Source organism: Nannospalax galili, unplaced genomic scaffold, assembly GCF_000622305.1.
Source record: "Nannospalax galili isolate Female #2095 unplaced genomic scaffold, S.galili_v1.0 scaffold720, whole genome shotgun sequence".
Lineage (NCBI taxonomy): Eukaryota > Metazoa > Chordata > Mammalia > Rodentia > Spalacidae > Nannospalax > Nannospalax galili.
Window position 1 is genome coordinate 166,210 of NW_008346927.1, and position 13,034 is coordinate 179,243.

At 39.0% G+C, this 13,034-nt stretch overlaps 2 protein-coding genes across 2 annotated transcripts in view; one reads left to right on the top strand and one right to left on the bottom strand.

Annotated features, from left to right (window-relative positions):
- LOC103742329 (basic proline-rich protein-like) overlaps positions 1-404 on the bottom strand; it is a 1,225-nt gene extending 821 nt beyond the window's left edge. The window contains exon 1 of the mRNA XM_008843383.1: positions 34-404. Coding sequence (XP_008841605.1) covers positions 34-404 — 371 coding nt within the window. The remainder of the gene's footprint in view (positions 1-33) is intronic.
- The window catches only part of Nap1l1 (nucleosome assembly protein 1 like 1), a gene marked incomplete in the record, with an annotated part of 31,458 nt that overhangs the window by 305 nt on the left and 18,119 nt on the right, over positions 1-13,034 (top strand). The window contains 1 exon segment of the mRNA XM_008843365.3: positions 8,468-8,504. Within this exon segment, the coding sequence (XP_008841587.1) occupies positions 8,488-8,504 (17 nt within the window).

A 13,034-nucleotide genomic window follows, 5' to 3' on the forward strand; every position in this document is an offset into this window, starting at 1 on the left:
GTGGGCGGCGGCGCGGCCTGAGGGGCGGCAGGCAGGTCCGGGGGTCGGGGGCAGCGAGGCCGCTGAGGGGACGGCGGGCAGCGCTGGCGCAGTCGGCTCGGCCGCCGCTTCCCCCGGGAGGAGGCAGGCCGCGGGGGGATGGAAGGAACGGCGGCGGGTTCCGCGGGAGGGGGCAAGAGAAGGAGGGGCTGAGCAGGCCGAGCCTGGGGAGGCCGCGCCACGTGGGGATCCCCCGGCCCAGGTCCACCCCGACATCCCCCGAAGTTGGAGGCAGTAGGTGGGGAAGAAAGCCAGCGAGCTAATAAGCCTGCCCCTGGGTGTCGGATGTTTCCCCGCCAGGCTTTGGTCTTAATCTTTTTCTTGGTGCTAGCGGATGGATGATGGGTGAGAGTTGCCGCAGTCATGGTCTTAAGGGTTAACGCGTGCAAAGCGCCTCGTGTTAGCTGTTATTAACAAAAGATTGTTTTGTGTTTCGCAGGTACAGTTAGAACTTCGATGGGTACCTTGGCCGGGATATATTTGTGTGGAGAGAATTGATCCTAGTTCATTTAAACCTCCAAATGATTCTAAGATGAAAGGGTTTGGCTTGTTCCGGTTTTAATTGTAATAGACCAACAAAGTAGTTCCTTCAGTGTCCCAGAAATCTCATCGTTTTGGGTGGAGTGGGAGAAGTGTGAGATGGACCCAAGAGTTAATACATACTGACCCAAGTGTGCACCCTGCTGCTTGGTCAGGGCTCACCATTTCCATAAAGATCTCTTGGAGTGACAGTGAAGGGAGGGAGGAGACTTGGGGTGGGGACGCTGTGGGGAGGGCTGGGTGTTAAGGCTCAAAAAAGGGTGAATGCACAGGCTGTCATTAAAAAACTAAACCATCCCTGGTCTGATGAATTCAGAAAAGACTGCACTTTAAAAACAACATTGCTTACTTGGTTTTAGGGAAGCCAACACAAAATTTGCTGTTCGACAGTAGATGGCATCAGTTTTTTGAAACTGATATTCAAAGTAGTATTTGGTTGGATAAGAAGAAAATCTAAAATAGATTAAATTTATTTAAAGCAGAACTAAGTGGGGTTTTCAGTGGTCTTGGGATTCTTGTCTCAAACTTGTTTGAAGTTGCTGGAGTTGTAATATATGGCCCAAATTTAAAACATAAACAAGTTTAATTTGAAAACAGAGCTCGGAGGATCGATAGAATTTAGTATTACTGGTGAACTTTGACATCTACCATGAAACCTTGACTTAATACTCTTTTCAAGTCAGCATTGTTTATATTAATAGAGATTTAAAAAGTCAACATACCAACTTGAAAAGCTTTGCAAATTTATCTGTTGCAAAATACCTGATTTTTTTTTTTTTTTTAAATCTTGGGCCTATAATTGGCTTTAGTTCAGTACTGAATAAAGCACCTGACTTGCCCTTTTGCGAGGTTTTTTAAAAAAAAGCTGTTGGCAGAGCTAATGGGATTAAATGCTATGGTTTTATTTCATTATTTGGCTTGAGGGGCTGGGTACACACACATACACACAGAATAGGAGTGTGACAGGATTCTAAATTAACGAAAATATTTTCAAACCAAAAAGCTTTTGTAGGAAAGGAGGCTAAAAGAGGCAGAATATGACTGAAAAAGATCTCAAGATGTCAAAATACTTTGGTTATTTTGTTCATATTGTTTGGTCATAAATTCAAAAGGATTAGAGAATCCTCAATTTCTAATGCACAAATACTAATATCAGTTCACATTCTAAAATTTAAACTTGTAATTATGTTGATTCATTTTATCCCATTTGCTTCTGTATATCATGAATAAAGTAAGTTGGTTGGCCAGATAGAAAATGTGATGACTGCTACTGAGGAGGGAAGAAAGTAGAGTTGAAGTTTCTAGTAATGTTTATGACATGCTTCAAAGAGAAGAACCTGCTAGAATTGCCATTAAACTTCATTTCAAACTAGTTTCATCTGAATATCAAGTTCTGTTGAGCAGACTGAAGGTGAGAAGATGGAATGATTGCTTTTACACTTGTTCTGTAAGTTCTGCATTACATGGAGAGTAGGCTATTAGTGCACAATACTGGATTTGTCATAAGTATTGAGCAGTGATGAGTTGAGGCAATTTTAATATTGGTTGTAAAGGCTACTGTCTTGACTTGAAATGTTCTGCTGGACTTCAGTGTGGGATTCAGAAGTACTCTTAGATTCCACCATGTTAAAGGAAAAGTTACAGTGTAGTCAGGAGGTCCTCCATCGTGGAATTTATTTGCATATAACTAGGTAGTAGCTTCTTAGAAGCTTTCTAGCTGTGATGTATATATATAAGCTACCTATGTAAGTTACACATACAACTATGAAAGTTACATGTGGCTAAATTGTTTTTCAGTCCAGTATACATGTGCACTTACGTTATTGGATTAGATGGTGCTCCGGGTATTGCGATCCTTTGGAGGAAGGATCATGTTCCCACATAGGAACTCCATTTTATGAAGAGTAATGCAAGACCAGGTCTTCTGACTTAACTTTGTATCACTAAAATAAAATAAGTTGAATGCTAAAAATGTGCTGTTTAAACTGAGTTGTATTGGAAACAAATCTGTTGCTGAGCTCCTTACCAATGAAAATGTTTTGAAAGGACAGCCACATCTGAAATACTTGGGAATAGAATGCCTGAGGTAAAGAACTCTTAATCCTTGAGTTTACCAGTTTCTTCTTGCTTTAAACCATTTATAGTAAATGATTGCCTGCATCATCACAAGGTTGCCATTTTCTGTAAAGTAGAAATTTATGCACTAATTGATAGTGTGGGGAATTTTTTTTAGAAAATGGGTTGCCAGGAGGTAAGAAGCTTGTAGGTGTTTGGATATCTAGCTAGTACAAAAATCATACAATTTAATGATCTCTGTGTGCGTAGGTGTGTATACTCAGCCTCTCTGCTTTCTACTCCAATGGACAATTTTTCTCATTTTCAAATTTTCAGATTAAGTTTTGACTTCAGGAATGTGAGAAACCAGCATCCCTTCCCATTGAGATTTTCTTTGCATTGTATCGTGTTGCTAATTGAATCATTAAAAAACTGACCTTTCATATCTGATAACAGTCTTGAAGTTTATCTTTTCCTGATGTTGTATAATGATAGTTTGGTTTCGGTTGTATTTATTTCTTTTAATGCTCTAACAGTGGTGATATTTCTTTTCAAATCTTTTTGAGTTGGACATGGTGGCACATGCCAGAAGTTCGGTGCTTGGCTGCCTGAGGCGGATGGATCATCTGAGCCCAGCCTGAGCAACATAGCTGTACTTCATCTAAAAAGTTATTCAGATTGCCCCCAGTCTTTCTTAGATTATCCATCTGGAATCATTTTCTTTCTAGCTGAAGGATATATGTAACAATATTTTAGTGAGAATGCTTTGAGGTATTTTTGCTTCAAAGTATCTGCTTCACCATCATTTAAATTCTTTGTGGCCATTTTTAAAGTCTACTTTGTTGTATTTAGTCTTCTAAGATTGTTGGCTAATACCTTGAAAATTCTTTTGTCATTTGATGTCTACTACTGGTGTCTTTGAAGTCACTATTTTTGTTTGTGCCTTTGGGATTATTGGTTTGTTTTTGATAATTTGTCTGTTATGTTTATTTTCTTGGGGCGGGGGCAGGGTCTTGCTATATAAACCCTGGCTGACTTCAAACATTTGTTGATAATGGTAGTTAGCCTCTGTAAAAGTAGATTCCCTTTGGCCTTCAGTTTTGGACTAGTACTTCTTACTATTCTGTTAGTGTTTCTGTGCTTTTAAGATTTTAACAAATTTGGGGCTGGAGTTAAGAGGCCTAGTTGCTCTTGTAGAGGACCTGGGTTCAGTTCCCAGCACCCACATGGTGGCTAACAGCCATTCTTAACTCCAGTTTCAGGGGAATCTGATGCCCTCCGGTGGCCTCTGCAGGCATTGCATGACACAGATGTACTTACATGCAGGCAAAATATCCACATAAATAAGAAATAAAAATATCTTAACAAATTCATTACTTCTGGTTCTTAAAAGTAGAGTTGATCTGGGACTGGAGAGATGGCTCAGTGGTTAAGAGCACTGACTGCTTTTGCAGAGGACCCAGGTTCGAGTCCCAGCTCCCACATGGCAGCTAACAACTGTCCTTAACTCCAGTCCCAGGAGATCCGGTGACCTCTTCTGACCTCCACAGGCATTGCACGACACAGGTGCATTTACCTACATGCAGGCAATACACTCATACACATAAAATAATAAATAAGATATTTTTTAAAAGTAGAATTGGTCTGCTTAATCTAGCTGTTTTTTTACAGAGATCAAGGAATGCAGTTTCTATGTGTGTGTCATTGTGCACAGGCCAGATGTCAGCCTTGGGTGGTGTTCCTCAGGAACCAACCACCTGGACTCCATGGCTCACTGATTAGGCTAGGCTGGCTTGTCAGTGAGACCCAGAGATCTGCCTGTTTCTGTTTCTCTAGTGCTGTGATTAGAATGTGTGTCACAGTGCCTAGGTACTAGGGATCAAACTCGGATCTTCATGCTTGTGTGTGTGGTGAGCACTTTACTGGCTGAGCCATTTCCTTGTACCAAGGAATGCAATTTCAGTGTCTGGCAAAAATTCTCACAGATTTTAATGAATGTTGTCAACTATAATAAAATTAATGCAAATGTTAACATAAGCCTGAGCAACTCAGTGTGATCTGATTATTGGAGAGCTGCTTGCTTTAGAAGTTGAGGTTCTTGTTTAGAGTGCAGATTTTTGGGTTTACTGGAGCTGTTGGTTTCAAATCTGACCATGGAGTCCCAGAACACCCCTCCTATTCTTTTAACTTTTAGGTTTACAGGAAAATAGTAGATGGTTTAGAGTGCCTGTGTTACCTTCCTTGTTACTCTGACAAAATACCCAAGAAGCAGCTTAAGGAGGATTTATTAGTTTTGTTCACAGATTGAACATACAATCCATCATGGTGAGGAAGTCATGGTAGCAGGAGCTTGAAGCTGCTGGTTACATTGCATCCAGAGTCAGGAAGCAGAGGAGATGAAGGCTGGTGCTCAGCTTTTTCCTTTTTATGAAGGCTGGGACCCTAGCCCATAGAGTGGTGCTGTGCACATTTAGGGTAGGTCTTCCCACCTCACCTTAATCTAGATAATCCTTCACAGGCATGCAGAGGTGATTCTAGGTCCTGTTGAGTATTAATAGTCATGATATCCCATTCGCAATTTCGCATATCATTAGCATGATACAGAATACAAAGTGAGGAGTATGCCTTTAACACACCTTAGCTGATTATTTTGCAGAACTACTGACCCCATGCTAAAGATAATTCAGAATGGATTGGTAAAAACATAGTTTCTGTTGGGCATTTAACTGGATGTTGGATACTGGTTAAGTCTATGGATTTATTCCAAGAATCTTTTTGTTGATAGGATTTAAAATTTTAACTAATACATAAAAGTTGTGCATAGTAATGTGATATGCTTTTTGAATCTGGTTTCTTGTGAGACAGTCCTTTCCCCCACCCCTACTTTTTATAGATGATGAAGTGAGAGCAGAAGTTTGTTGATACAAAGCTCATAATTTACAACAAAAACAAAATGGTTTAACAGTTGCTGGGTTTATTAGTCAATGTATTTAACCTAGCAAATTAAAAAATGTTATTGAATTGCATTTCTGCATATTGTAAAACAAAATAATGCAGAATGAATAATAGTTTTAATTTCTCAGCAGGGCTCATGTCTATAATCCCAGCATTGAGAAGATTGAGGAGGTAGGTTGCTGAGAGTTGCAGACTAGCCTGGGCTATGTATCTGTAGTAAGCTGTGCTCCACAGTGTGAGGCCCCATTTTTAAAAAGGAAAAAAAGTTTTAATTCTTCTCCATCTCTTCCTTGTTATAGGTAATTACTATTGTGTTTCATTGCTACCTTTCTACAAAGTCTTATTTAGGGTGCTGGGAGTGTAGCTCAGTGGAAGTGTGCATTTAAGGCTTTTGTTACCCCTGTAGCCAAATACTTTTCAGAAAAGTAGTAAATCTAAGACATTTTACTCAGATTTAAGAATGTGACTTTGCTAGAGTTTTCCCTGCTTTGAAAGAAAATCTTTTGTGAGTAGACAAAGTGGAATCCCACTTGAATAAGAGTTACTATTTTTAGGCATACCTTTACTCCCAGCACTCATCCCAGTGGAGGCAGGCAGATCTCTGAATTCAAGGCCAGCTGGTGCTACAGGGAGATCCTGTGTCAAAAAGACCCCCACCCCCCCAAAAAAATCAGTGTTTTGAAATTAGTGTTTATAATTGTTTACTAAGCATTTTGTAAACACTGGTTAACGCATATCACTAGAGAAATTTTCTATACTGCTAAGAACTGCTTAAAACAAATGGAAAGGTGGGGCTGGAGAGATGACTCAGCAGTTAAGAGCACTGGCTGTTCTTGCGGAGGACCTGGGTTCGGGTTTCCAGCACCCACACAATTGCTAACAACCATCTATATATAATTCCAGTTCCAGGGGATCCTATGCCCTCTTTTGACTTCTTTGGGCATTGCACAACATGGGTGCATTTACACGCATTCAGGCAATACACTCATACACATCAAAATAAAATAAAAAACAAATGGGAAGGGCTAGAGAGATGATAAGTCAACGTTAAAGAATGCTCACTGCTCAGTCATGAGGTTGGAAATTCAGGTCCCAGCACCAGGAATGCTTGTAACTCCAGCTCCTGGGCATCCGATGCCATTATCTGGCCTCCACTCACACTGACACACATAAAAATCAAATAAAAAGCAAATAGAAGGTGTTTTAAGAGTAGAGTACATTATGAGAAAGTACATTTACAATCAGAATAATAGCTAAGTAATAGACTTTTCTTATTTCCACCTGATGGCAGACCAGTCTTAAATCTGTGTTAAGTATAAACATGTATAATGCATCTTGTAAGACTTTAGGATTTGATACTAAGATTCTAATAATAAACTTTTTTTTAGTAATCTCAATTTCTTTACTTCTTTTTTTTTGTCTTTTAGAGACAGTCTCCCTGTAGCCCCAGCTGTCCTGAACTCACTATGTAGACCAGGCTGGCCTTGAACTCACAAATATCTGCCTGCCTCTGCCTCCCAAGTGCTGGGATTAAAAGCATATGCCACCACACCCTGCTTAATCTCAATTTCTTTAAGACACTTTCCTACTTACCTATTTTCTTAAAAATTTTAAGGCAGAGTCTTCTTTTTAACTCAGGCTGGCCTCCAACTTGCAGCATACTCTTGCTTCAACCTCTTCCAAGAATTGGTATTATAAATGTACCACCAGAGTCAGTTTTCATAAAAATAGCTAAAAGTATTAGCATTTAATGCAGGGACTGTTAAGCTTTCTAAGACCTCCAGGGTCATAGGAAGGACAGTAGCTGACAAAATTTGGTTCTTTAGCTGAATTGGATTTAAAAATAATAATACTTTTGAGGTGGTGAGATGGCTCACTTGGTAAAGGTGTCTGCTGCCAAGCCTGACAACCTGAGTTGTGACCCCAGGACCCACATGGTAGAAGGTGAGATGGAGTTCCTGTAAGTTGTCCTCTGACCTCCACACGTACATGTGATGGTATGGTACATGCAGTAAATGTAATTTTAAATACTGTTAAAAATGAAGTAGAAGGCTGGAGAGGTGCCTCAATGGTTAAGAGCACTTGCTGTTCTTGGAGAGGACCCAGGTTTTGAAAAGCTCCTAGCACCCACATGGCAGCCAACAACCATCTGTAACTCCAATTCTAGGAAATTCAGGGCCCTTTTCTGATTATCTGCAGGCAAAATACTCATATACATAAATAAAAATTAGAAAGTGAAGTGAATTGACTTTGTGTGGTGGTATACACCATTAATCCCAGCACTCTGGAGACAGGCAGGCAGTACTAAGTAGCCTTAAAAAGGCTAAGCAACACTTGACAATTCACTATCATTAAAAGTGTCTAAATAAAGATTCTTCCATAGTATTTTATAATTCTAGCAGGTGTGTTTTCTTTATTCACGGTGTTAAAATAATCTATATGCAAAATTCTAAAAACCTACTATTGTGGCTTGTTTATCTTAAATACTATCCTCTGGAAATTTTTTTTAATGAATAAGTCTTTGTATTTTCCTTTTTTTTTCCTAACATGCTATTTTAAGGGGAATATACAGAGTATATAATTAGAATAGTTTTAAAAAATATTTTATTATTTTTATATGTATGAGTGTATTGCCTGCATGTATGTGAGTGCACCTGTGTCATACAGTGCCGCAGAGGTCAGAAGAGGGCTTTGGAGTCCCCTGGAACTGGAGTTAAGTATTGTTCGTAGCTGCCTTGTGGGTGCTGGGAATTGAACCCGGGTCCTCTACAAGAGCAGTCAGTGCTCTTAACCCCTAAGCCATCTCTCCAGCTCAATTAGAATGGTTTTTAGTGTTTTTATTGATTTAACTCTGATTTTTTTTTTTCCCCCACTGTAGATATTTGGAGTTCTTACAAGATGGCAGACATTGACAAGTAAGTGGCAGATAACTGGTTCTTTTTCACTCTTAGTATTACTTTGCTGTGGTGTAGTTAATAGCAGCATATACTGTAAAAATGTATGCTAATGCTTCGGTACCTACTATTTTGGAAGTTGGGTGGAGTATGGAATGTTAAATATGATATATAAATGTAAATACAGTATATAAAATCACTCAAATACAGTGAACAAATTGTCAGTGTTTATTTAAATAATGCTGAGCATGGTAATAGATTTATTTTTAGCTAGTGTGTATTTCTCAGACATTTTCCTATTAACATTATGTTGTACATAAATGCATGTGTAGAATTTAAATGACAACACACTTATGTACAAGTTAAAAGTAGAGTGTTACTATTGGAAGGTTCCAAACCCTTTTGATCCTTCTCAGTTGTACTCTCTATGAGCACTGTTCTCCAGTTAGTGCCTTGGGGTTTGCGGGTGAGCAGTACTAGGGATTGAACCTAGGGCTTCACACATGCTAGACAAGTGCTCAGTCGCAGAGCACAAACTTGACTTTGTAAAACAATATTGCCAGTTAGCTGAGACCTCCAAGATAGAATAATTAAAAGTCTAGTAGACTATCTGGATCATAGTCTGGCTTAAACTTTCCTGAGTTTTGAGTTTCTTCTGGTGGTTATTGGGTACAGGGTACCATGTACCTAGGAACATAGGTTTAACCAAATTGTCATGTGGTAGGGTAAGATGAATGTCTTGGAGGAGTATGGTCAGGGAAGTGGGCGTAAGCTGCACAATGTTTGTTACCTTTAATTGAATGGTAGTCTGTCAGGTTACAGTAGGCAAAAATAGAACACTTGGGGTGAGGGAGATAATTAAGATTGTAGTTTTTTAGTCATCACAGCATGAAGAGAGGACAGGGAACTTTACTATAAGGTCAGCAAATGTAAGTATATATGAGAATTTTGGCCATAGATTTTGTACGTGCTTGTTTTTAGCGTAAGAAAACGTTAAGAGTGGCAGCAGGCATTTTAGTGATGCTCTCAAAAAGTGATTGTGTTCTGAACTACTGCTCTAGTTTATATTGTTTAACGCTGATTACATGACTGTCATTGTGGGTCTGTTTACTCTCTTTAGGGCCTTTTTGAGTTTGCTGTTAGCTATGTTCTATATAATTAGTGTCTTCTTAGAATATAAGGAAGTAAATTACTTTGACATGTATAGCATGGCTGAAAATGACTTCTGCTTAATAAGCTCAATAGGGTATAGAAGTCTAAGGAACATTTTATTCAGAATTTTGAAGGCACTGCTCTGTCAATTTCTTTGCCTCCGGTGTTACAATTCTTGATCGCTTATATGCAGTTTATTTTTTCTTTTTAAATTATTTTCTGGAATATGTTTCTGGAATCTTCCAGAGGTTCCAGTTAATGGAAATTTCCCATTGTTTTGTCTAATTTTTATCACTTGTGTTAGCTGTTTATTGGTGAACCATTTCAGTATAGCAAGTCAATGACTTTCAGTTTCAGGACGTAGTTGTTTCTTGATGTATCGTCTTCCTGCAGCACTTGTTTGATGTTCTATCTTGGTCTGGTTTTCTATTGTCATTTGTTCAGTTTTTCATCTTTGTTCTTTCTGAGCAGCACTGTAGAAACTTTTCTATTCTTGTGTTTTAAAAATCTATTGTTTTAGTCTTCTTGTTCTCTGTTCTCTGTTTCTATTGCATTCTGTTCTGATTACACTGTCTTCTCTGAATGTTTCTTCCTTGTTTAGTCTGTGTACTCTTTACATTTTCTTGCCTCCTTTTGTTTTAGACTTCATTTGTAATAGACGTTCCTAAGAAAAGGGAATATTGCATGGTCATTTGCTTATTAAGATTGGCATTAAGTTGAGAGGTGGGGGATAAGATGAGAGATTAACAATAGCTAATTAGAAAATTTGAAGGTTTGGTAGAGGGTCTTACTAATGTAGGACTCTAGTATAAGGTTATCAGGGTGGTTGTTACAATCCCCAATGTTGGAATCCCCGCCCCCCTTTGGGATGATCCAAGATAGTGTCTGGTGGAGATCCGGCTTCCAGTGTTGTGGGTGCCAAATTAGAAGGCAGCTAAGTATTCTTTTGTGTACATAACTAGTCATATTATCTTAGGTACTCAATTATTCTGTGGTCTCTGAGTCCAAGCTGGGTTTTTTTTCTAGAGAAGAAACTATCATATTTCTGGTAGGATGTCAGGAGAAACTTTCAGGATTTAGTTGCTTATTAATTTTTACCTAATCTTCCCCATCTTAGCTGCCCTATTTATATGTTATTGGTACTACCAGTTTTTATCCTTTTGAAGACTATCTGGGCTTATCCTTTGCGTTTCCTACTTAGATTTCAGTTCTTTCAATGAAGTTCATTATCACTTCTCTGTTTTCTACCTTCCAAAATTTTGCTGTTCTCATTACCTTGACAGTCAATCTTTTCTCAGTTAACTAACCCTTTATCTTTTTTTGTACTCGAGATTTTGGAAGGATTAAAATCAGATGCTGTTGATTTGCCATCTTAGCCTGGAAGCCCTCATTTTGTAAACTTTTAGAAAATGAGCAAATTGATTGTGACAGCTTGATTTCTCTCTCATGCTATCTAATTTTTTATATGGCTGTTAGCCCAGGGAAGGTGAGAGAAAAGGGATTTTTTTGAAGTAGGAGTGAGTAAATTTTTTTGAGAATGACTTGGGAATAAATATTGGGGTGTATTTAGTCTCATAACTATTCAAGTCAGCTGATGTTTTGTTAAACAGCTTACATTTAATTGGTATATCTGTTCTAATATGAAATTACAGTATTTAGAGATTGAAGTAGGTTACATTTGGCCATGATACAGTTTGTGAATGTCTGTTTTTAAAGACAAGATGTAGATGTTCAGTAAATGTTTGAAGATACTGAAGGAGGAGCTGCAGCATGTTATCTAAGCAGCAGCCTCTGACTCTTGTATATATATATACATGTAGGTTCTGAGTCAGAGATACCTTGGTAATGATCTACATGAATTTCTTTCCTTAGTTGACAGGAATGTAAATTTTACCTAGCCTGCTACCTTTTCTGTACTTGTCCCTAAATGAGAGTTAGTATTTGAGTTTGAAAATTTATTTTTTAAAAAATGCTGTTTAAACACAAAAGCAACTGAGTATCTATTTCAAATGTTAAAATGAAAACTCACACAAGCTGAGCATGGCACGTCCCTATAATTGGAGCACTTGGGAGATCTGAGCTAAAGGATCATTGAGTTTGGAGGCCAGCCTGGTTTATATGACCATACCATCTCACAAAACAAAGAAAATTGCCTTAACCCCACTCACTCTAGTGCTAAATGTGATCTCAAGTTCACAAACTAGACTTTTGGTGATTCCCCAAGACAGTGAGAAGGATACCATCATCTTTTGACCTTTTTCCTAATACCATCCTTCTAGTTTTACTTTAAGCAAGATGGAGGTTCCAAGGTCTTAACGTTTCATCCCTGTCTTCACTGTGAAGTTTAAAAAACAAAAAGAAATGGAGATCTTTTCAAAAGGTTAAAACCTCATTCAGTTTTATGTCTTATAGGGTTTATACTGAGTTCAATATTGTATAACTGTATTAATTCAACTTGAACCTAAAAATTTACAGCCAATTTTGAAAGAGATATATCTTTGCTCTGGAAATTGTTGTTGAATATGTTAATGCTGTAATGAAATGCTTCTAATCATGTGGTTATTAAATAATTTTAAAACACACACACACAAAAAAATCCCCAAGCTGGTTGTGGTGGTGCAAGCCTTTAATCCCAGCACTTGGGAGGCAGAGGCAGGCAGGTCTCTGAGTTCAAGGCTGCCCTGGTCTACATAACGAGTTCAGGACAGCTAGGGCTATAGGGAGACCCTCAACAACAACAACATCTCTCTCTGTAGGTGCTCTAGCAACCAGAGATACACAGAATTCTTCTGTTTTCCTTCTAAGATCTTCATCCTTGGCTACCTAGCTTTTCTGGGATGCCCCATGATCCAGTGTGTCTGCTAAAGCTGTAATCATTACATGTAGAACGGAAGGGTGGAACAGCACAAAAAGGCTTCCTAGCTATCTACCAGGATTCTTTCCTAAAGTTCTACGTTACTTCTGCCTTTCAAAATCTCACTGTACAGCCAGGGCCACACAGTGAAACCCTGTCTCAAACAAACCAACTAACAAAAAACAACTCACTGCCAGAAAACTGGGAGGTAGAGGCAGGAGAATCAGGCCATTCTTAGCTACATGACAAGTTAAAGGCCAGCCTGAGCTACAAGAGATTCTGTTAAAACCAGGCATGGCGGTACATGCCTTTAATCCTAGTTGGCAGAGACAGACAGATCTCTGCCTGTCTCAAGGCCATCCTGGTCTTTATATAGTAAGTTCCAGGCTAGGGGCTATATAGTGAAACCCTGTGGTGGCGAGCGTCTTTAATCCCAACACTTGGGAGGCAGAGGCAGGCGGATCTCTGAGTTTGAGGCCAGCCAGGTCTACATAGTGAGTTCCAGGCCAGCTGGGGCTACAGGGAGACCTTGTCTCAAAAAGACC